The sequence below is a fragment of the Lonchura striata genome, chromosome 2, assembly GCF_046129695.1.
Source record: "Lonchura striata isolate bLonStr1 chromosome 2, bLonStr1.mat, whole genome shotgun sequence".
Taxonomy (NCBI): Eukaryota; Metazoa; Chordata; class Aves; order Passeriformes; family Estrildidae; genus Lonchura; species Lonchura striata.
The window spans coordinates 102,793,356-102,818,673 of NC_134604.1; the positions used below are offsets into that span (position 1 = coordinate 102,793,356).

General features: G+C 37.3%; 1 protein-coding gene across 7 annotated transcripts in view; it reads left to right on the top strand.

Moving 5' to 3' along the window:
• The window catches only part of CNKSR2 (connector enhancer of kinase suppressor of Ras 2), a 205,531-nt gene that overhangs the window by 98,177 nt on the left and 82,036 nt on the right, over nt 1–25,318 (top strand). For 5 of the 7 annotated variants that reach the window (XM_077781641.1, XM_077781640.1, XM_077781645.1 and 2 more), the window contains 2 exons: nt 12,262–12,408; nt 21,979–22,112. In XM_077781641.1, coding sequence (XP_077637767.1) covers nt 12,262–12,408; nt 21,979–22,112 — 281 coding nt within the window. The remainder of the gene's footprint in view (nt 1–12,261; nt 12,409–21,978; nt 22,113–25,318) is intronic. The other 2 variants (XM_077781642.1, XM_077781643.1) reach the window with 1 other exon arrangement.

Consider the following 25,318-nt stretch of genomic DNA (forward strand, 5'->3'; position numbering starts at 1 on the left):
GATATGACATGATAGACTTGTGGATTCCTAAAATTTGTGTTTGTTGACTAAAACTCATCAGAAGTTATGTAAATATTGATGAATATGGGAAAAAAAAAGTGACTATGGTCAATTATCAATCTGCTATATGTAGAAGCTGGTAAGTTTAGTGTATTTAACACCTGTAAGTTGGAATTGTTTTTTTGGCATCTTATTGTAGATAACAGTTAGCTTTTATACAGCAGATTTACTGTGGAAATTCCAGTGTGCCAAACCAAGTCCACATAATTGATTTACAGGAACTCTTTTTATATTTACAGCACAAAAACTTAGAGAAGATTTTGCTAAAATTCCTCTGAAAAATGATGGATACATTTACAAGATCATACTTTGCTTTGTTGGAAAGGTATACACTTAGGAATATGATGCCTGTCTAGGTGGACATCCTAAATTAAATCTTTGGAAAATGAAATAACAGATTTTTAAGTTTTACTATACAATTAGTGAGGAAAGTTCAACTTTTACGGAATGTCTTAGGATTTTTGGGAGATGGTAAATTCCAGCTCATAGGAAATACTGAACTTGGGGTGCATGTGAATCTCTGGAGTGTAGATGGCTTCTTGATTTGGGGGGACAACCAAACAAAACACCTGTAAGTAGAAAAATTATGTTGCAAATATTTGTTTGTTTTTTCTTCACTGTTTCAGATCCAGCTAGGCTTTTGTGAACACAGGTATTTCATTTATGGCCATGTTAACTTGGCTTTTAATGCTGCAGTATTTCTAAAGAGGCTTAGTGGGGAAATGGGCTGGAACAGTGATGCCTTGAGAAGTTACCTGGAACAGAGGCTAGACAGTGTTAAAGAAATAAAGTTGGTATTTATGAAAAGGTTTCCAAAGGATTCACCTTGGGCAGTACAAGAGCCCAGCCAAGGCTGTACCCAAGATGGACCATGAGTCATAAGTTTTCAAACTTCCGAAAGTTTTGGTCAATTTACATATTTTGTTAATTCTCCAATTACAGCTTTAGGTTATGAAGTCCCATCCTCCCAGTTTGCTCTCCTCAATTTGCTGTTGTTTGTACCTTACGGGCTTGAAGCTGCAATGGTGTCCTTGGTTGTCAGGTTGGAAAAGGATTGTTTTGTTTGACTGAACTGTAATGAGAACTTGCTAACACTTCATATGAAGTTCAGAGTTATATAATAATGCAGTACAGAATCTGGAAAATATGAAAGCTAAAACTTAAGGCATCAATAGTACAAGGAAGGGGACAGCTGAGACAGTCCAAGCTTTTAACATAGGATGTTTAACACTTTATACAACTTCCATTCACAATATCTTTATTTAAAACAGTACTTTTATTTTCTTATGGTCCTTGACTTGAACAAAAAAACAGTGCAGCAAGATTATAAAAGTTCAAGGGAAATAAGCTCTTTATTCCGTTTCCTTCAGTTGCTGTCATGCATGTGCTGTTATGGAGGAGGAGATAGAGGAACAGCTCCCATGTCATGCTTTTAATTCTGTCTGAATTCTTGGGCTTTCTCTGTTTATAGAGGTTTGATAAATGTTAACACAGAATATTCAGTTTTAAAGGTGGATGGAATTTACATTTAAAAGCTTTTTTTTTTTTTTTAAATCCAGAAATGTTCATGGAAGTCTTTATGGGAGTAACCTAGTTCTGTAGGGCTCTGTCCTAAACTCTTTGTCATTTGGCAAGATAAGGGGTCCATTCTTTCTGGCAATTGTAGTCTGTCCTTCAACCACCCTCTCAAAATTTCAGTATAATTCCCTATCCTGTTTTTACAATCTCCACAAGTATTGTGTAGTACTGAGAAAGGAACTAAATTGTCATGATCCCTTCAAAAGAAAGAATATTTTTGTCAAATTCCCTTTACCATGGAATTTGTCTTGAGACTCTAAGATGTTATTGATGTTATCTTTTTTACATAGATGTGCAGTTACCCACAAATATTTTATATTGCATATGTAAGGGAAGTGTGGTACTGCAGAAATGAAATGTGTGAGAGAACATGATCTTTCTTTTCCCCATGGGAACAATGCTGGATGCTCTTGTCCATGCAATTTCTTTCCTGTTGATCCCTGGGGTTTGTTTGGATTTGATGTGTGGAACACACACCACTTCGATGAGCACAGGCTTATTATGTAAATAGGGTGTTGTGCCAGTATGGGCATCCAGTTGCACTCTGTCTCTGGCAGGACAAGAACAGTCAACAAACAAGTCCTTGTCACATCTATGTTAGATCAGTGTAAGCTTTGGCCAGCCCATGCTGCTTCACGTTTCTGCCAAACTTTAAATAATTCTCCTTATTAAATTTTCAGACTTAAGCACACCTCTGTCATGTTCCAGTGGAATTTCACTTACAGCAGAAAGCTTCTGCTGCCATTCAGCAGCTGCCTTCCTCCAGGATGTTAACAGAACAAAACTATGTCAGGTTTTCTACTTTAATTTAAAGTCAACCTGATTGTCTTGGCTGAAAGCATTAAACCTGGTTGACTGTGCCCAAGAATGGAAAGGGAACGCTGTCAGTGTCATTAGTAAATCACATATAGTTATGGAAAGTGCTCTTTACTGCCTCTGGCTTTGTGAGTGGCACATTTGGTCCTGTAGCCTGAGCACTGGCATCCCACGTCCAGTGTTCTCTTGGTTCTGTGCTCCAGAGCACCTGATCCTGACCCTCTGCTGCAGCTCAGTGCACTAGAACGTGTGCTGGGCATGGTAAGCCTCATCTGTGGGATTGGTGTGGAACTGATGGAGCTGTGGACAGTCAGGCTCTGAAAGGTTGGCATTGCTGTACGAGTCCTTTCAGGAAGTTCTTTCAAGAAGAAGTTGCTGCAACAAGAGATGCTCATCGTCTCATATGACTGGGACATGGCTGCAGTACCTATACACTGTATTTCTAGAAGTATTCCCTGCCAGCTGACTGTGGTCTTGCTCACCAAATTTGCTATGAGCTACAGCTCACTCAAAACCAGATTTCTTTTATTCTGTCCTGGCTGTACCCCAGAATGGACAACGCTACTGCTATTGAGCCCTGGTACTTTACTTGTGTGATTATATGAACATACAGGGACAACATTCAACAGACAACATTCACATTGAGTTCCTCAGTTATTTTTCTTTGAGGAAAAAATTTCTTTTGTAATTGAGGACATAGACTGCTCTGTATGGCTACTGTTTGGGAATACAAACCTGGGCTGACTTTTAGGCACCAAAGTATCTTTTGAAAGCAGTGTAATTGTAGTAATAAATCCTCTGCAGACACTAGTGGACTTTTTCTGTGAGTGTCACTGGTGGGCCTTAATAGTGTCACCACTGGCCGTAGCCACGTTTCTGAGTCCATATCCAAGTCAAGTATTTTTATACAATTATACTTAGGACTGTACTCCTGAGGATGTGTCTGCTAAAAACTGCTGCAGTATTCTGTGGAGTATTTTTGTGGCCTAATTGATAAATTCATCTTTCTGCACAGATACACTGGAAGATTATGTACTTTAATGGTTTTATTTTAGAGGGTTTTTTTATGTTTTGCCTTTTTTCCCTACATGGTAGCATTTCCATAGGGAAAAAATCCTCTAAGTGGTGCTGTAAATGGTATTAATATTTGCAACATAAATATTGAAAGACAATATACTGCCAAATTTTTTTTTTGCTTATATTCCTGATAAAAATTATTTTCATATTCTCAGTAGTTGCTACTGGCTACAAATCTTGGTACAATTTGTATTTGCAGGCAGTTTAAAACAGTATGTTCTCTATAGTGAGGATACTGTAAAGTCTGCTGTTAAAATGGTTATTTCAGAATATATAGTTAGAGTATTTTTTTATGCCAGGTAGCAGATATTAAGTAGAATTAGGGTTTTCTATTATTAACATTTTTTATGCCTGTAGAACAGAATACAGATTATATTACCCTTTTTGCCTCATAAGAAGAGGTTAAAAAGGCTTCTTGTAAGTGTATGTTCAGGTATGTGTATTTGGAAAGGAAGGCAGGTATTGTTCTGCTGCTAATAATTTCCTTTTAACTGAGGTTACTGAAAACTGAAGTACACTATAGAAAAAGATGATGAAAGCTTAAGGAAGGATGTCTTCAATGTTGTACATGTTAACACAACTGACATTACAGTTGTGCACAGCCTGGACCACATATGAGTTAGGATGGAATAAATTTGAATACTTGTGTGCCTTGTGCAGGTAGCAGCTGTGTACATGACACAGCTGGTCTTCAGGTTCCAGCCTCATCTTCTGTTGCATAATCTGTTGTCTTACTCCGATGAAAATAGGAGGTAACTGTGAGGAAGCGTAAGACAGTGATAGTTGTTGTAAAAATAGATCAAAACAGTAAGAAAAGCAAATCCATGCTGTGTCCCATGGGAGGAATAATTAAAGCAAGGGAAATACCATGATTTGAGTAGAGGTACTGTGAACATGTACATTTTTATTTTAAAAAACTCAGTACTGAATTAAAACAACTCAGTGGCTTGAACAGAGTACATAGTCTATGGCTGCTTATTTTAATAGAAGTAAAATGTAAAAAAAATAAAAGCTCTCTCATGACTAAATAATTACTGCCTTTTTAAGACAATTTCTTTTAACTACATATTCCTGTCCTTCCTTTAGCTAAGTGATGATGCATAAGTTTGCAGCTCACTTACAGGCTTATTTTGGATTTAGATAATTTTTGTTTGCTTGGTCATTAGCAATCTTAAGTATTATTTTCTTTTTTTACTATTTCGTTGTACACGTCTTAATTTATTTTCACTCTATGAATTCAGTCTCAAGAAACACCTGCTTCAAGGGTAACAGCACTGTTTATCTGGGAATCTCAAGTAGTTTATTTATACACTGAAAATCTGGGGGAGGTCAAAGACTATTTGAATTACTGACTCAGTGGAATAATTCTAAATTATTAAATTTTGATAATGTAAATCTAATCTGGAAGAAATTATATATTTGTATGCATGTATATTTACATATGTTTATTGTTTTAATTCCAAGACAAGCATTTGGTGATGAGACTGTGCAATGCACACACACACAAGTCAAATTCCCATTATGAGATGAAGCACAGGGCCACAAAAATGAGTTCCTGTAAGGCAAATGTGACTGGGAGTTAAAACTGCAGGGTCACTCCTGAGGAGCACATTCCTTATGCCACATGAAATGTGGAGAACTCGGCTCTTCCTCTCCCCTAAGGAAGGGGGAAGTCATCCACATCCTTAATCTGTGAGAAAGCAGAGTGTAACCCAGTCTGCCTAAATCTTGCCTGAGCCTCCAGCTCCTGCCACCAGCTCTTTGTGCCTGCTAAGATATTTATCAGCACTTGAATTTTCTTAGCACTCGCCCAAGGCCACCCAGGGATGCTGAAATGCCTCTTCTTAGGCTGGGAGATACTGTCCTTTGCCAGAAGCCCTGCTGAAATGGATAGGCACCTGGGCTCTCCATATATTCCCTAGAAGCTCTTGAAAATGGGCCAAACAAGGACTCTGGTGGCAGCACCTTTGTTCATAACAGCTTGATTTCTGTGTCCTTGCTGAAGAAAGGGGTAGGGCCTGCTCATCACAACAGGGCTCCCAGACCCTGTTCTCTGCAGTGTGTGTTAGTTTGTGTTGCATTTATATTATACAAAAGCGTGGTGTGTGGGGAACTGGGACCAGAACCCTCATTTCCCATATCCCAGTGCAAGGAGCTAATGGTTTCTTGCCTGTTGTGTGATTGAGGTTTGTGTTTGCATAGTCCCATCAGCACAGTACTTTGCTCCTGTGGAAGTTATGCATGTCTTGGTGCTTGAGACACCTTCGTAAGGACTGTGTTTAGTCCCTCTGAGGATAAATAATGCTGAGATCCATGTTCTGAAACTAGATGGAGGATTGAGTGAAAACACTCCAATTTGCCAGTAGATGACTTTTCTGGTTATCTGTACTCCTGGTTGAAGAGACAGATGCCTTATAATTGCCACACTGCAAACAGCCAGTCACTGCAGGTACCCAAATGAAGGGAAATGCTTCACATTTCAGAGGTACACAAAATCTGAACTGGAATCAACCCCATTATTTTAGAGCCATACCCTACAATGGGGAAATGAGATCCTTCGTCCTCAGAAATTGTGCCTAGTAACTGACCATTATGTCTGTAAAATATATAACCAAATTCATAAAGTTGGAGTCTTCCATCAAATAAATTCATTTATTTGTTCTAGGCTGTTGTACTAGCAATGACTCAAAAGCAAAACAATGGGGTATCTCTGAGCTGAAGGTTGATTGTATCAGTACAAAATGAAAGGTAAGCATTGCTATTAAACAGCATCCAAGCTTCAGTACAGAACTGATTCTCTATTTCTGGATAAATCAATTTTTTAGTTCCCCTGTGGATAATACAAATGGCTGACTCCTATACTGAGGTGCTCTGTAGTCATGGTACTAATATTTTCAAGTTTGTTGAATTATGTTTGTACTTTGCTGTACTTTGCAGAAGTTAAACTCTGGGTCAGATACATGTGACAAGGAAATGTGTTTAGGGCAGCTTAATGAGAGGTAGTGATTTCTGCACTTAGCTCTCAGTTTGGATCCTAACTTGGTTTATTCTTGGGAAAGTCTCTTAATTGTGATCTTTAGTGTACATAGACAAAAATCAATTTAAAAATCACTTATTTCATGGTTTGGTGGTAGTAAGCAAAAGTTTTAGTGAAATATCAGGAATTATTCAAGTAAAAGATGTGATTTTTTTTCAATGCACTTTACATACAAACTGTATTACTGTGACTTTGGGCAATGATACAGTGCAGTATGATCAGTGACATTCTAAGGATGCACAGAACTGACTTTTAACATTGAATTAAAATTGCATTGATTTAAATAATATAACCAAGATACTCTTTAATTAGAATTGCAGCCTCTGCAATCACAATATTATTAACCTCTCCTCTTTTGAAGAAAACCATTATAAAAGTGCAGATGCTATTATCATGCTAGCTTAAGAACCTGGATAAATTCCTGAGAAGACATTTACTGCTCTCCTGACACTGCTTCCCCCTACTGCATACAGATACAGCTTTCATCTCTGTGGTAGTCCATGCTGTAAACATCCTTTTGTGGTTTCCTCACCAGTTACATTTTCTGGAGACAGAAGGCTTTCCATTAATTTTTTGCCTTTTCAGGTATCTGCAGTGAAAGGAAGGGAAGAAGATACTTGCTACTAACATTTTTTCATGGGGCTAGCAGCTGACTGCCCTTGTTTCTGGCCAGTGTTCATGGAAATCAGTCTGGTCATTTAGCAGCATGACACTGCCAAATTTCTTGTCAAATTCTGAGTTGTTTACAGCATGCTATGTTTGATATTTGTTATTTGAAGGGGAATGTGCAGTGTTGGGGATTTCCTTTCTTATGCACTTATTTTTTTCATTAAATGCAAGATGGTGTTTAATATGGAGGTCTTAAAAAATATATTTCTTAAGGTGAATACATTTTTCCTCCTAGAAGTTGTTTAGGTTTTTTAGCTGAAAAATGAGTAAAAGCTTGAAGCCTGAAATGTTAAGTCAAAGTACTCTGGGTGCATGCAACTCATTACAGGCAACATTAAAAGAAAAATAATTTTGGTTATCTTCCTAGTCCACCAACTTTTTAAATTTGGACACTAGAGTGGATTGTGCATATTTGCATAGTTAGAAAATGGGAAATGGCTTAACAGATTATATTTAGCAGCAAGGTATTATTTTTTCTTCAAAAGTTTAAATATATGATTACTTTTACCTTTTCAAAATCTACAAATCAGGAAATAATTAAAGTAATTCTTTTCTTTTCATGGATACAGAAAGCTTTCATTAACTTTCACTCGGGTCACCCTCAGAATAGAATTATGCCTGTAAAAATATGAACTCTCTTCTGTTTACCATTTGGCTGTTATTCCACCCTCTTGATGATGTAGTTTCACTGCGTACTGGGTTTGCACACTGCTTTTAAATGATGTAGCTGTTCTCTGGGGAGACAAATCCTAGATTTTTCGGACTGTAGGTTATTTCATAGCATCCTAAAAATAGTTGGTGTATGGCCATCCAATTTTATTTGAGCTGCCTGCATGTTAGTACTTTACAGATCTCCTTTCTGGATCATAACATACAGCAGTACTCACGAATCAGTACAGGAATATGGAAATACTGTCATGAGTGCAACTGTGTGAAAAAAAGATTCAATGAATGGTCATACTTACTTTCAGAAAAAGCAAGATTATTTCCAATCTTCTAAGATAGTCTTATATAAGAGGGGCAACATTCATTTGGGGGGAAAAAACCTATTTAAGAGCAACTTTTAATTATTTGAAAGTGAAATTCTTGAGGATTTAGAATAGAAATTCAAAACAAAAGTTTAATTTCAGGCTGTTGTAGTAGTGTTATCCAGATGTGTTTGCTGAAAGCCAAAGAAACATAGAGATCTTTTAAAGTCTGTCTCAACTTGCACCACCTGGAAAAAAGCATGCTTTTTTCCAGGTGGTGGGTGGGGACCTCTAAAAGCACCCTTTGCTAAAGCTTCCTGTGATTTGGGTAGGTGGGTGCTTGGCAGGGAGATGAGGAGGATGTGTTAGGGCTGTGCAGGGCTCCCTCCTGGGTGCCAGTCTTGCCCTGCTGAACAACCTGGGTGTCCTGAGTGTCTCTGGAGCACTCTGGTGAGGCTGGTCCCAGTCCCTGGGCAGGTAGGATGGGATGGATGAGAATGTGGATGTGGCTGATGCTGGTGCTCTAGGCACCTTGTGTGCAGGCTGTGTCTCTGTGCGGGTTCTTCCTCTTTGGGAGCGTGGTGCCCCTGCCACCCCAGCAGTGCTGTGGATCTGGCCTTGGGCCACTGCTCCTCAGGTGTGGGTCACCCCTTCTGTCCCTCCCTTCCCCAGCAGATTCTCCAGCAGAGTTGCTGTAATGTTGGCAAAACCATCTCACCACGACCCCTGGGGCACCAGTGGCTGCCCTGGTCCGTCCCTGCTCCTGGCCCAGAGCTGCACAGGGATTCAGGCACGGGAGTGAAAGCCACCGCTGGGCTTGGGCTGCCATCAAAGACACCCCTCCTGACTGCTGCTTCTAGGTGGCACTAGTTTAACAGCGTAAATTTACTTTAAAGCAAGCAACAGTAACTTCCTTGGCCCTTAAAAATGGCCACTTGGTCGGCATAGTGCACTGTTTTCAAAATTAATTGCTCAAGTTATTTTACTGTAAGTAAAGTTGTCTGCTAATTCAGTCTTCTTACATATATATTGAATTTTCAAACCAGTGTTGAAACTTTCTTGTTACTGTCCTTTTTTTGCAGTACATGGGCAAGGATGTGATAGAAAAGGATATGATAACTTAGAAAATTCTGCCCAAAAAATACAGTGATTAGAAGTTGCAAATTTTTAACTGTGGTAATGAGAAAGGAGATGTTAGAGAGAATAAAACCAAATTGTAGTTAAAGGGTAAGTTACGTGTCGCTGAAGTGGATTTCTGAAAAAGAGTTTTCAGTTCCAGATATAGTCCCTGCTTTTTCTGCTTTCCAACCTGACCTCCTCAAAAAAAAATTTTTTTGCCTGTGTCAGAATGAATTTTGAGAGGATCTGAGCTATATTGTAACTTGAAAACAGGCCTCCTATGTGGACATCTATTTCCTTCAATTGGTTGTTGACTGCCTTTTATGTGACTTGTTCCTCTTAGGCCAAAGTAGTACTTTTTGTTCAAATTATGAGAAGCCATCAAGGCCTATCTGAACAGCCAGAAAACGTCTGCCAGGAACTAGATAAAAGCAGAGGATGAACTTCATTTGAAATTTATAGTAAACTCAGAATTTCACTGTGAAAAATTAAGATAAATTGTTTTCATTTATGAGCTTCTAAATTAAATACATCAGATTTAGTGCTTTGAAGGTATCTTTTTCTTTAATCCCCCAAACTCTTATGAAGATACTAGATAATCTCCCATTTATTACAGTGTAATGCATATTTCAAATACACAAGACAGTTTATCTCTGCAAAGTATGAAAGTGCATTTTAAATAATTTTTAAATGCTAGCATAACGCAAAAGCCCCAGTTTTATTTATATTCCTCTGGCTATTTCAGTGAGAAACAGATGGCTTTAAAATACAGTTTTTGCATACAGTGTCCTACCAACTTAATTGGGAAGAACTTTACATCCTGACTCCATAACTGAGATCAGATCCTGTTCTCCTCAAGGCTCCCTGTGCTGCTTTGTTAAGCAGAAGGATTCTGCTCCACAAATTGCTCTAAAGTTGTTGCATTAGGAAATTACAGTGTTTAGTACCTTAGGTACAGAGATAGCTTACATGAACTGTTGGCAAATATTTCCTTCTTTTGGATAGCAAGTGAAACCTCACATATGCCCACAGTGACATTATGTAACTGAGGGGAATATATTGCTGCTGAGGAGTGGTATTCTCTAAAATAAGAAAACCATATTGTAAATAGCAAGTTGTTTTTTGGGTTTTTTTTATAAGATTGCAGTGTCTTTACACACAAAGCTTGGGCTTGAAGATATTTTGTTTAAATGTTGTTGAAACACAATGGAAACTTCAGTGGGATGTGAGAATTGAGATGGAGTTGGTTAATTTAATGTTTCACTTTGTTTGAAATACAGTAGCCATATGCCTAGTAAATGGGACTAAAATTAAGGATTTCAGCATGCTTGGAAGTTTTCTGTGAAAGCTGAAAAATATTCTATCAAGATGCATGTTATCAATACCCTTTTTCTTTGCATACAATAACCTTACTGTAGAAGTGCATCCTGGATATATTGGGCTTTGCTGTGGTGGAAACAGGACAGGTAGGTCCACAGGAGCTGAAGAAAGGGTGATGGGATTTGAGTCACGTCTGTGATTCAGGGTTGTTGGTAAAATCAGTGTTGGTTCAAGGGGTGCTTATTTGGGAGAAGAAGTTCTTAAAATAAACGATACTAACCAAAGTGAGGCTTGTTGTAATAGGGAATAAGGTAGAAAATAAGTAGCAACAACCTACACGTGATTATCTTGTCTAAGCATAGGTAACATATGTTTGTGTCATGTTGCACTATACCAGTGATAAGGAACATCTGTGCTCTTTGTTCACACTACCAATTCATTTTTAAAATGTATTATTCAAATGTAAAATAACCTTATCACTTCAAAGTTCTAGATTTTGTTTTTCCTCTTCCCAGCTGGATAATTTTCTTCTTGACAGTGTTCTTGTACAAATTGTGAAAGAAGGAAAATATCCCTAATTGTGATAATTTACAAATTAGGAAAATTTACTTGTTTGTTTAGCAGGGCAAGGGCTGGGGACAGAGCAAAAAGACGTAACAAAGTTGTCAAATTTACAGAAAGAATTAACTTCTGAGTCTACAAGCCAAGATTTTGAAGGGATGTATGATTCTGTGTATTGCCAGTTTAGGCACCAGACTTGAAAAAACATACTTTTACTATCCTAAAGCATTTTGCAATACATACCTTATAATCAGGCCATATTCAGACTTAAAACCATTTCCACAACTTAAAATGTTTTAGCATTTGAAGTACTTTTTCCAAAAATGCAAAATAAATTATTCAGATTCCTTGCATTTATAAATAGAAACTTGTTGCTTTCCATTTTAATCAAGGTTTTAGTTTTAAAATATTTCAAAATGCTATAATTAAATCAGGAAAATTTTATTTTGGGCTAATACATAGTATTAGCCCAAAATACTGGACTACATTTCTGTCATTGATTTACTGTATTTGTTTCTGAAATCATTATGAAAGAAGCACTATTTTTAAAAAGGCCTTGTGATTCTGACTTCATTTTTATAGCAGTGTGAAAAGTAGGTTTTCCTGAGCTGGTTTGTGTTTGCCTAAGCTGCTAGGAGTAGTACTGTATGACTACATGTGGTTAGTGGACTTTGAATAGTAACCACAAAGTACAAAATGCTCAGTTTTGAAATGAACTGTCAATGCAAAAGCCAGGGCTTTTTATCTTTCTAGTCTAGTACATAAAGTCTATGTACCAGAACTAAGTTGAGATTTAATTGTGCATTTGCAGTGAAATAACAGTAGTTTGTTAATTCTAAAACCTGAAATGATGCATATACATCTCAATGCATTATAATAACTATTTTAGTTTATGTGATTTTTATGCGGTGATTAACTTTCGACATTTCTAGTGTTAATCTCCTTTATGATATATATACACTCCTTTATGTTATTTACTAATCTTATTTAAAAAGGGAACATTACATATTGAATAATGTACCTCAATTTTATTGTAATGATTTTACTGGTTACCAGGTGGGGTGGCAGTTGAAAAATTTGGTGAATGCACTACGAGAGGATCCGAGTGGTGTTATCTTAACTTTGAAAAAGCGACCTCAGAGCATGCTTACCTCAGCACCAGCTTTACTGAAAAATATGAGATGGAAGCCCCTTGCTCTGCAGGTAATAAAGCTTAATCATAAGTCATACACCATCATTTTAACTATAGATTATCTCAATGATGCTTTATTGTTCTTCATCCTCAGCAGCATATAGATTTACTCTTGTATACTTTGAAAAATTGTTTCTGAAATTATTTCTCTGCGATTTTTCTCATAGGCTTAATTGAAATTAAACCTGTTAGAACTTTTCAAAGTTAAGAAGTAATCATCCCAGTGTTCTACAATGTAGAAAAATAGCCTCAGATAATTTTTTCTAGCTAAGGAGAGACAAATACACTTCACAAAACAATAAATTTTAGTTTGATTTCTTGTGAAGATTTCAGTACCGTATAACCTCAAAAAAGAGGGGATAAAAATGTTTGAGTTCTCAGTTTGATCACTCATGGAGTTATAGAAAAATTTATAAGGTAAATGTATTCAATAAACCATTTGACCATCAAAATTTCCTCATGTAAACAAAGCTGTACTTGTGTCAAAGTTGTCTTTGAGACCGAAGGCTTGCCCTAAGGAGGCATAGCACAGGATGTCTGGCTGGGCACTTAATTTTAGTAAATCTGCAGCCTGTGGGAAGCCATGGAATGGTTTCATTAAAGCTTTCATTTAACTCTAGGATAAAATGTCACTGTGATGGATTACTCTAGGAAATAAAAGTTATGTTCAGACTGATGAAGGCATGTAACTAACTGATGAAACCAACAATAATCCATTTTTCCATTCAGTTCAAACAGAATACTGTTAAGAAATTTATTTTGTTTGCATAAAGAGTGCATTATTTGGGACTTTTTTATTAGCACACTAAAAGTTCTAATTAAAAATTAAGTACATATGAAAAAGGAAAGAATTCTGCAAAGTTTGGACAAAAGGAAAATGGGATATGGAAATACCACTGCCATTATCTGTGGTCTTATGCCATTTGACATATTAGGAGATACATAAAAAGCTAATGCCGTGAAGAACTTCTTTCATATGTGTGTGTGTATTTATGTGTGTGTGTGTAAATATTTATATAATGGTGAAATGCATTATAGTCTTTGAAACTAAGATTTTAAATGATTGAGATGTTTTGGCCTTTCACATATAAAGAGCCGAATACACATGTGACAAAAACTTTCAACCAGAAATTAGTATCTGAAGATATAATTGCAAATCGGGATGCATGAAATGAGTGTATGAATGTCTATACTTGAAGGCTGCACTTTTTCCATAGCTTTAGTGAGACTATAAATGCAAATGTAAATACATGTCATTGCTTTAAATGGGGTCAGATGCTTTCAGTCTAAATACCAAGCTTGGGTGAGTTTTGTATTTCCTCAGGTGAATTGGGCCAGGCTCCTAACTACTCCATTTTGCTTCACTTTAGCATTTATTACCAGAATAATTATGCTCCAGACCCCACATCAAAAGTTTCTGACAGGTACTTGGGTCTTACTCAACTGATCTAACTTTATATCTGCTATGTAAATATCTACATGTCATTCAGGTTTCTCATTTAAACTCCCTTTGGCCAGCAGACATGCATTAGTAATTACTGATTCATTTGTCTTGGCCTGTTTTCTACTGATCTGCCTTTAGGATACGGTGAATTTGCCCCTGCACATACATCTTTCTCTGCATTTGATGATAAAGGGAATCTGGACAGCTGCTTTGAATGTAGATTATCTGTACTGGATGGCATTGACCCTAGATAGTGATTTTTTGTAATCTTACAGATTTGGGGAATGGGGAGCAATGGGAGTATTGGGGGTGAGAGGATCAGTTCTTGCTGTTAGCATGAAAAATATGAATATTTTCAAGACTAATATGAGCACAAATAGAGATACTGTTAAACACTGCAGATATAATTCTGGTGTCATGATGATATTATTCTGATTTTATCAAACACGACACCAGGAAAAGGCCAGAACCTCATTCAGCGCTTATGTGTGCAGTGGGCATATGTGTGTCTGTTGTAATTTATAATTTTAGTATGAGAAACAACAGTTTTCTTAAGTAGGCGGAGTGTGGACAAAGCTCCAGGGTGAAGTGCAAACTTCAGAAGATGCATAATGTGGAAATTTCTGTTGTTGGTTTATGCACATCAGAGTTGAACAGATGTTAAAGTCAGCTGATGTTGAAGTTTAAGTGCAGCCTAAGTGTGAAATCAGTACTGTATATTTTATCATTAATAAGCATCAAAAGAAGTTTGAGTGCAGTGTAATTTTATAGCTGTTAAAATATGAAGAAATTATGTTTATTTGACTAATTTTCTGAAAAAAATCTTCAGAAAAACTATTAAGTGTAACAATTGCAATTTGATGCTGTGGCTGTTCTGAAATTTCTTATGTTCCTGATTTACATAAAGGGGCTATTCTTCAATAAAGCTTGGTATGTAATGTGAGAGGAGAGGAGAGGAAGGAAAGTGATATCAAATACCAAAAAACATAAAGGAAAGTAGTGCTTAGCATTAACTTTGCAAGCAGGGGAGGTTATGCTAACTTGTTTTCCCATATCAGGTTGTCTTGAAAGATTTGAGAAGGTTATAAATGGGCTGTCATCCCAGAGTTAAGTTAATTGAACTATATGTGTTATTCAGTGGACACAAGCTATAAGGAAATTGTGACTCAGTAATAATTCTGTTGAAGTGTAAAATATTCAAAAGATTATAGAATGAGATATGGGGATGAAATTCTGATAAAATGAGAAATAGGATCAGCAAAAAGACTGTTGTGGTCTTTTTGTTTCTGCAAATGGATTGAACACAGGAAAAATGTGTCATAACCTAATCATATTGTGATGAATGAGGTGGGAAGGTGGAAGTTTGTCCTAATGTAAGGAGGATGAGACAAAATCAGACTTGTGTTTTCTGTATATATCCCACCAATCAATATGTTTAACAGCTGATGCCATACGTGTAGAAGGTAAATATTTCAGTGTCTTAAATTAGAATACTCACATTAAAATTTACATTGTGATGTTTAAATTGAGAACCTTTGAAACTTAATTTTAGCTTTAAGTGAATAATATGGAGGCATTATTGGTAAATGACATTCAGGTTGTTCAGTCTGCAGTTGTGTTTAAGAACATGAAGTTTGCCATTTGCAGCTACATTACAAACTAGGCTAAATGGAGAGATAATAAATATGCCTGTGAGCTGGGAAAGTGCTCGATGAGTGTCCCAGCTCAGGCAGTGTGCAGGTACCACCAGTGTATTGAGCTGGTTTGTGTGTGGGTCACACTCCTAGGGTTTCCTAGGAGTTAAATTATAAAGTGATAGTGAAATGTTTAAGAGCTTTCTGCCCACTGTTATGATCTAGGTTAGCCATATGCCAGCCAAACATTCACAGTCTCCAAGTGTGGAAAATGCTTTTAGATCATTCAGATGTTAACTCTCTTTAATTGGCATAAATGCTTCTTAGAATTTTCAGATGTTTACTTTGAACAGCTCTGCCTTTGCATTGCAGTCTTGCCATGAATTAGGAGTTAAATGCAGGATACATAATTATTGATTAATTCTTAATAATTTGTGAGGGTTTTTTTCCTTTTTAGCAGAAACATTGACATTTATTCTTTTCATAAATATTCTTGTCCTCAGAATAAATATGAAAGGTTAGGGGAGAGAAAGAAGAAGAATTATGCATCTGGTGTAGCCATCCTGAAAGAGAATGGTTTGATGTACAGTAAAATAATACAATTAGCCTTTGGCTATACCATGCACCATTACATAATGAGTTTGTATTTACAAGTGAACTAATTCCAGCTCTAAGGTCAATCAGTACAGAAATAAAAACCTCTTTTTTTCCCCTTGTGTCCTGATTAAAGAAAGTGCTGTTTGGTTGATTGGGGATTTTTTTGTGTGTGTGTTTTCAGTGAGTTGATTGTCTGTTTTAATATCCAACCTCTTACTGGTAATCAAGGTTCTCCCATGATGCATTTTAGAATCATGTCCAAATTTGTGAAGTCAAGGGATTTTTCAGCCTGTGTTTTTTGTTACTGCTTTTTCAACAGTTGAATTAGGCAGCTGTGGCCTTGGGGAATTTAGTGGTTGCCTTTTGAAAAATTGAAAGTAATTATTAATATGGTATTATACCATAAATATTAAGGTGTTATGCCTACAAGACAAACCTTACTATATTTGCCTTTCAGTTACTTTTTTTGATAGGCTGATTCATTGTGTGAGAACCTAGAATGATATTGCAGTTTGCGATATTTGTATTTCTGACTGCTACTGAATATGGTGAACAAACCAATTCGCTTTAACCCTTTTTTTTTTTATTTTATTTTCCTTGTTTGACACAGAGGTGATTTTATCTTTGAACTCTCCAAATTTTGTCTGGTTCAAAACCTAACTGAAATAAATTTCCTCTACTCTAGATTGTCTGTTTTATTTCTCCTTTCCACTTTGTGTTATTCTGGGGAGGTTTCAAAGGAAGGCCTCTTCAGGTGCTGTTGGAATAAGGATGGAAAGTTCAATAAAGATCCTCAGAGCATATGAAATTTTGTGTAAGTTGCTGTCAGCACTCTAGCAAGAACCTAGCTTCAAAGTCCTCCTTTGTCTTCTAGAAAATGCTTTGTTAATTATTCAAAAGAAAATGGACTTAATTACAGTGTGGAAGACTCTTCATCCAATTTTTTTTCAATACAGAAAAAGAGTGCTAGAGCAACATGTGCCATGCTTCGATTAATTTGGAATGCTGGTGTCAGTGAGAAGGCTCTTCCTCATGGCAGTGAGGATGGGGCAGGTCCAGCTGCCAGCTACATCTGGTGTGTTGACTTGGAAAAAAACCTTCTGACCCCTCCTTCACCAAGCCTTTTTAAATGTCACCTTTTGTATATCTTTATAGTTTGCTGTACTGTTTTGTATTTGATTAAATTGTACTGTTGTAAAAGCACCAGCAGCTCAGTATCTGTAGTTTTTTAACAGAACTTGTGGATTAGATGTGCATCATATTTCCACTGTTATATGTTAAGCTTTTCATTTTCCTAAGAAGAAAAGGTAACAATAAGAAGTCCTTTGTTTGAAAGAAAATGCTGCTTTTATTATTTTTATTCAGTATATTTTCCTATTTGATTATATTGCCTCCTTCATTCATCTAGACACAATACTGTTTTCATCGTTTATGACTAGAAATAATGACCCTCCCCTTTTTAATTATTAAATTTGAATAAAATACTCGCTTGCTTTTAAATTACTTATTTGTCTTTTAACTGCATGGGAACTGGGCATTCTTTGTAGCACTGTTAAAATGAACTCTGAATTAGTTACAGTATCTCATTATTTCATGTCATGATTGTTCTTATAAAAAGTTTATTTTATTGGAAACATTTTGTTTGATGTATTGTTGTAATTTTGATCTAATATGAAAAATACATTGGCAGTAAAATCTGCTTATTGATGCAAATACTGTATAAATATAATGTAATTTAAAATTTTGTATTAGGTTTGCTTATATTTTGAAAAATTGTATGTCTTTTTTGGAGCAATGTTTCTCAAACTTATATTGCAGCTTCCAAGGGTGTTAATGAAAGGTTCAAAGAGTTTTAAAAAACATTTAAAATAATTTTAGATAGTATTCATTAAATATTTATTACATTAATTGCTTAGATAGAAAAATCAAAAAGAATATGCTGACTCACTGGGACACCCTCTCAGTTTCTTCAGGACCAGGGGTGCAAAAAGCAGCAACGGGTCCTGTTAGCAAGAGGGAGGTGGGAGCCACAGGCAGAGCCAACAGGGACAGAACAGCTGCTGAAGAGAGGGGACTGTGTGCTGTCAGTCTGTGCTGACTGGGATTTCCTTTTTGACAACTGTTCTGCAGCCAAGCAACAGTTCAGGGAAGGCTCTGTAAAGACTAATGAACCTCAGGGAGGGTGGTGCATTCCAAATGTTTGAGAAATAGTACTCCAAAATATATTGAATTACAGATTTTGTGTCTGTCATTGTGGATTAAGATTGATGCAGGGTCATTTGTGGGACTTTTTTTTAGGTTGTTCTAGTTTTAATATGTAACTTCCAAACTTTCTCTGTCAGGCTTTTCCCATGGGCCAAGTATTCAACTCTTTATACCTGAAAATGTTTTAGTTTTATTGCTGTTTCAGCAATCCCACTTGCTCTGGCCAGCCTGCCAGAAGGAACTGCAGCAGGAGAATCTCTAATCTTTGGAAGAGAATTAAATTTGTGATATCACTGATCTCCAAGGCATCCATTTGAGAAATTCTTAACTGCAGTTGCATGTGGTTTTGTGTCCAAGGAGCCTGAATGTGGCCCTCTGAGTGGCTGCCATTGAAGCAGAGAGATCCATGAGCTGGTTGCTTGCACATGACCAGATTGACTTGAACAGTTGAGGTCTCTAAATTTCAAATCAAAATGCTATCTAGATATACCATACATCTATGCCATGTTCTGAAGGTTTTCTTTTCAACCAGAGGGGTCTGAAGATTTTTTCATTCTGTATATAAAAATGAAAGCTGAACTTCTACAGCACAAAGTGGTAGTTGCAGCAAGGCTCTCAGTGTGTTGAGCTACTACCAGGAGAGACCATTTAAATGTTTATACCATGTAAAAATTCTTAGTAAGCAACTGATTTACTGGTGTAGTGATGATAAAGACTGGGGTTCTTTTTTTAAAAAGGGGTGACCTATTTTTAAATTAAGATTTCCCTTTTTTTCTAGTTGGACAAGGTTTCTGTTTCTTTGGAAATAAGCAGAGAATTGAGTTTGGCAATGTAAAAGAAATATGGAAAATATATGAGACATCCTAGTATGTCTTTAGACAATCCTACAGGATTTGCCTCCACAGGGATTGGATTGGATGATGATTTCTGTCCCCTTGGGAGCTCCAGGTGCCCTGGGATGTGGTACCTGTCAGGTACCACAGTCATTCAGTGTCCGCAGTTACACTGTGTCTTCACCTCTGACAGTGGCTGACAGGGAACCACTGGCCTTCAGTAAGTTGGATAGCTTGGATAGGCTTCCTGTGTTAGACTGAGCACCATTTCTTCCTGTTGCACTCACTGTTTCAATCACCTTCCTGTGCTGAAAGATAAACCAAAATACACATTTGTCAGAGATGTCCAAACCCAAACTGATTTCTAGGATCAACCAGCAAATTGCCTGGGGGACAAACTGACTTGTATGTCCAGGCTGTGTGCTATACCAAACCAATTCCTCAGACCTCAGCATTTTTTTTTCTTTTTTCCAGAAGTTAGGGCAATATCATTAGAATATATATAGTTGCAGCCAGGTATTCTAGGCTGTAGCACAAGGGAAATTCTTTCCCTGTGTCCTCCTGCCCTCCAGCAGCTTGTCAGGATCACCAGAGGCACATCAATCTCTTTTAAGTCCAGAACACTTTTATGCTTGAGCATTGAAAATAATGCTACAAAAATAATGCTATGTAAGATAAACCATAAGCTCATATTGACTGCCACAGTTCCAGTCTCCAAGTCCCCCTCTCCTCTTACCTCCCTCTTCATGTAGGTAAAGTAAAGGCTTGTCTTCTTCCTCTAAATGGAGAAGAGCAAACCCACCTACACAGTTTGTTTTCCTCGCAGTGCTTCTGCTGGTATGAGCCATGAGCAAGCAGCTTGGGCTTAACAAGTGTAAACAGGATCTAGGTCACAAAATCCTCTCGGCTTACGATGAAAATTAATTCAACAAGCTACTCAGCAAGCCACAAAGTGTTCTTGTTATAGAAATGCAGAGTATCAGAAAGGTAATAAACACTGTTGTATTAGTGGTTCAAAAAAATCTATGGCTACAATGTCACAGATAAAAATGTAAAGGATAAAATTTTTGTTTCTCTGAAAGAAGGAGGGGGGGTGTTTAGGGTGTTCTTCATTGTTTTGAGTTGTTTTGGGTTTTTTGACCTGTTTTTGCTGCAGAATTTATTCTTATTTTTGCAGATTTGTCTTGTTTTTAGTGGTTGTAAAGTCTTTTACCTGTCTGGTTTTTTGTGTGTGTCTTTCTCCCTTTCTTCCTGTAAATACTGACACTCCTTCTTTGGCCTGGCTGTAGGATATTCACATTAACTCCAATGTTAATGAGCAATGGAAGAGTTAAGCAGTATCACTGTTTATAGGAGACAGATTTTGGACATTCAAAACCAGAAAACTTTTGTCAGTTTATAGCTGTTACTCTAAAGGTGGACTTGCAAAGTTTTAACAAGCAAATTTTAAGCATTATATTATGTTAGAGCTACATAGCACCTTACACAGCTCTGTTCCAAAAACTAGGCAGAATGAGTTTTCCTAAGTGATATTCATTGTTCCTACATACAGATTGTAAAAAAGTAACACAGTGGTGGGACCTTGGCTTGATAGGTGTGGATTTGTATTGCTTATCACCAGCTGATGAGTGGCCAGCATTCTGGCAATGATCCTGCTTTAAACTTTTTGGGTTTTCTGCTACAGTGTCAAGATTAATATCTAGAAAATAAGAATTTACTATTCTTGGTCTGTCATAAAGTATGAGTAATGGTGCTGGGAGATGGATCTTTCCATGCACTCCTTCAGTCCACATTTAGAGCTTCTCTGCCATCAATACACTGTGAATGTTTGTGTCTTTAAGTAGTTCCTAAGGTCAGAAATTTTAGGTATAGTGAACTCTCTTCAATCCCTAGCACTTCTTTATTCAAGGAGTAAACTTCCAGAAAGATGGAGGAGAAAAAACTCTGTTGAAGCAAAACTCCATATATGTTAATATTAGATTCTTTTTTGGGTGTATGAAGATACACTTGTACTTGCTGTTCTGCTCTTTCTTTTTATTCTGCCTGAGTTTAGCTATCAAACAAACCAAGCCACACAAAGATTTTGTTTTTAAACAGCCATGTTATTAAGTAGACTAAAAAAATCAAAGTTTTCTTCTCATTTGATTTTGCTGCCTCTGTGTAGTGACTTAGAAAATCTTGTGAAAATCTTGTGGAAAATGTGATTAAGAGGAAGGATCCTATCCGGACTGGAATTATAGTTAGAATGCATTATTATTTTGCAGGGAGGGTACAGTTTATTTACCTGTGAGTAAATGTTACTTTGTAAGAAGTGTGCTCAGGGGAATGAAGAATAATAATAATCTCCAGTTGATTCTCTCATAGCATGTGTGCTCTGAGGATGCAGTACCTGATTTAACAGCATCTGCATAAGCTGAAGCTTTTACAGTTAATTCTTAAGCTGTAGAGCAGATGGAAGGAATTGACATTCAATTTAATGCCTACTTATGCACCTTTTGCTGTAAACACTAGACTTTTTCTTTACAATGTTTATTTAAGGAATTAACTGGATTCTGTATATTATTTACTCATTAAGATTTCACCAGTAGCTCTAGTGATAACTAATTTTATGGGCATTGGCAATAAACTTGCTGTGCTACAGGGAAAAAAATGCAATCAGAGGAGTCAATTTTATAAGCACAATTCATGTCCATTTGTAGATCTGTCCTCTTAGCATGAGTGGTTTTTTAGTCAGTTTAAAAGCATACAGAATGTTAGAACTGCTATTTCTTTAGCTTTCTGAACTATATTCTGGTTTTGGCTTTCACAAATAAAAATGTGTAATATATAAAGATAATCCTGATTATTTCTCTCTCTCTTTTGAATCAGCCTCTTATTCCTAGAAGCCCTACAAGCAGTGTTGCTACTCCATCCAGCACTATCAGCACACCTACAAAAAGAGACAGCTCTGCCCTTCAGGATCTCTACATACCCCCTCCTCCAACAGAACCTTATGTTCCAAGGTAAGAAAGACCATTTCACAGTACAATTTGTTACAAAAAATGTTTGTAAAGTAACTGACCATTCTGTTCATACTTATTTATTAGTCTTCCCTGTAGATAATACTTTATTAATACTGTATTTTGCAGGTAAAATGGGTATTAAGGGTAGATGTGTTGAATCAGACCCAGAATATTCTGAATCAGTATCTTGTCTGCAAAATGGACAGTAGCTTTCATAAAAAGAGGTTCAGTACCCTATTCTCTCAAATATGGAATAATCAATTGTCTGCAACAGTCTCCTCATTCAGAAGAGCAGAAGTTATCTGAAACCCTGAATCTGTAACTAGGAAAGGAGCTCATATTTGTCCCCTTGCCCAATAATCATAATGCAGTAAGGGAGTCTGAGTTAAATGCAAGAAAGTTTTGAGCTCTAACAACAACACTGTTTAGTCCTGCCATAGCATTTTCTTTTTCCAATATTAGAGCAAGTTTCAGGTTTGTGTTTTAGTGTGGCCACTCTGCCTGACTGTGCAGTGACCATGCTGTTCCCTGTCAGCATAGCTGATATTCTGACCTGCCACCTGGAACAGGCATTGTCTTCCCTCCTAGGTCTCTGGAATTGCTGAGCCAGAAGAGCAGCAGATTCTCCTTAGCCTACCTTTACACAACCACAAATGATTCAGCATATTTCCATAATGTACTCAGATGTTGCATTCCTGAAACTCTGAGAGAATTGTGGCCTACAAACAGTGCAAAAAGTGGCTGCCCAGAGGTTTAGGATTGTATTTAAGAGCAATCAGATTTCCTAAAGCTTCCATAATATTAGGCATAGGTTGTCATATGTCCAGTTAATGTATTTTTAAATTAATTATTGTTTTTCTTTTAGTTACCTTTCTTGGAAAGGTTATAAGGGCAGCGTGTTCTTTCTTGCACCTGAGCTCCTTGTAGCTGAGTTTTTCTTTCACTTCATTATCAGCAACTCCTCTAGCCAGTTAATAAGATGTATGACCTGATACTGACAGGACTTTCCAGGGCCTTTGCCTTGGGCCTTGCCCAAGAATGAGGTATATGACAAGTTAAATTGCCTACTGGGGAGGAGAAGTTGAGATTCTGTGATAAATTCTTATTCTTCAGAGATATGAAAAACCTTGCAGAGCACAAGTGTGATTTTGACTTCATGAGGATGTCAGAAGCCTTTTGTGAAGCCTTAAGCTGTGTCTTATGTTCCTTCCTTATCCTTGCCTCATCTGTCCCTGGCTTGGTCTCTATTTCTCAGAGAAAAAAATAATTATTTCAAGTGTGGCATGTATAACCCAGTTGAATTAACACATACTGTAGTTTACTATAACTATTTTTTTTCTTTACATGAGAACATTCTTAGTCATGACACTTGAATTGTGCACAGTACTCTATTTTACTGTGTAATACAGTAAAATACAGTAATACATATTTTACCTCTCTGATAAGAATCCTTTGTTATGCTCACACAAATATTTTTAAGGACACGGTTTTCAGAAAAGAACCACGTATTTAATTCTAATCCATTAACATAAAAAAAGCTGGGAGGAAGAAATACCCAACCAAAGAGTAGTCATAGGTATGTTTCTCTTTGAATGCAGTAGTCATATGGCAAAAACCTAGTGCTTCTGAAACTGATTATGTTTACCATCACAAGAATATTTTAATTTGATACGAAGTGCATCCTCATTTTTAAAGTATTTTTGCTAAACATTCACTACTCCTCAGTTTTTGAGTTCTGCTGTACAAATTGAGACCTTCCAAACAAATTTTGATTATTTTTAATAACAACTCTTAAATCATGATGATAATGCAGTAGTTTGGACCAATTCAGATTAAATCTTATAGTACATATTAGTACAAGCTGTAATCTTGTAGAGAGATTAAGCTTGGTACATTTGAATTTTTTCATCAGTTTAATCCAAATAGACTGTTCTTGATTTCACCTGTCACATAGGGTGCTGTGTTTCTGAATAATTTGTTTGGGTATTTCATCAGGTTTTCATGATTAACTATATTAAATCATGTGTGTATTTTGGATATTATCAAACTGCTCAACATCTGTTTCTCAGTTTGTTGTTGCCATTCCAAAGGAAGAAAAGCAAACAATCATGCCTCCTTTTGTTACTGGAATAGAGGAAAAGACGATATTTTGATGTTAATTGTAAAACTCAAAGCTTTGGTGATGATACCCACAAACACTACAGTGGCTGACATATCCTCTCATGGATGGCATGACAAAAAGGGACCAACACTTTCCATGTGCTGGTTGTGTGTTAGTGCCTGCTCATATTTATCAAGAACTTTTGGGGATGGGAACTGGAGCCCTCATCTCTAGAGGGCTGTGGCAAAGGTTGTGTGCCTGATGGCTCTGTATTAACTCCATGCTTGCAGTAAAGATCCCTCTAGGCCAGACTGCATTGCCTTCCTTGGACCAGCCCCTGATGGTGGTTGCAGCACCAATTAGCATCTGGCTGGTTTGTGTCAGTCTCCATCGTGTTACCTGCTGGGATCCCCAGCTCTGTCAGCACAGAAGGGCTCTGTGTGCCTGGAGGAGAGCCCACAGCCCTGCTGGGGCTGTGCCAGCCTCCCTCACTGAGCCAGCACCATGCCTGCTCTGGGAAAGCAGCTTGCCAAACTGAGTGTGAGATCAGTGGGGGTTTGTGATGTTGCTTTGTCACACTGAAGCAGGATGGCCTTCTCTCATCCTTCATGGCTGCCTGGGTGCCATGAGGAGGCTTTGCTTGGTCCTCAGATGGAGTCTCAAGGTGCCAGGTGAAGCAGGGGCCAGCACGCTGGCCAGCTTGGAACTCACAGGGAAGTTCACAGGGGCTGAAGGACTCCAACAAGAGCATATGGCCCAGTTTGTCTCTTGATTACCTCTTGAATACCTACTTCTCTCCTGAGTACCTTTATTTTGTTGATCAGAAATGACTGTCTGATCAAGTCTTTTGTAGCCATCTCCAGGCAGTTGTAGCTGCACATTTACTAGTTGAGTCCTGGTTCATCTAATGCAGGAAAGGACTCCTAACCCAGCACTGCCTGCTCTCGTTTGATGCCTTTGAGTATTTTCCATTTTCAAAGAGTGGGGCAGGGGTGGAGGAAAGCAAAAAGATCATGGGGAACTGACACAAAGTGCAAAGCTAGCACTGTCCTGGGGTAGCAGCTGGTAAGCAGGTGCTGCACACTGTATGTGAGACTGCATTGAT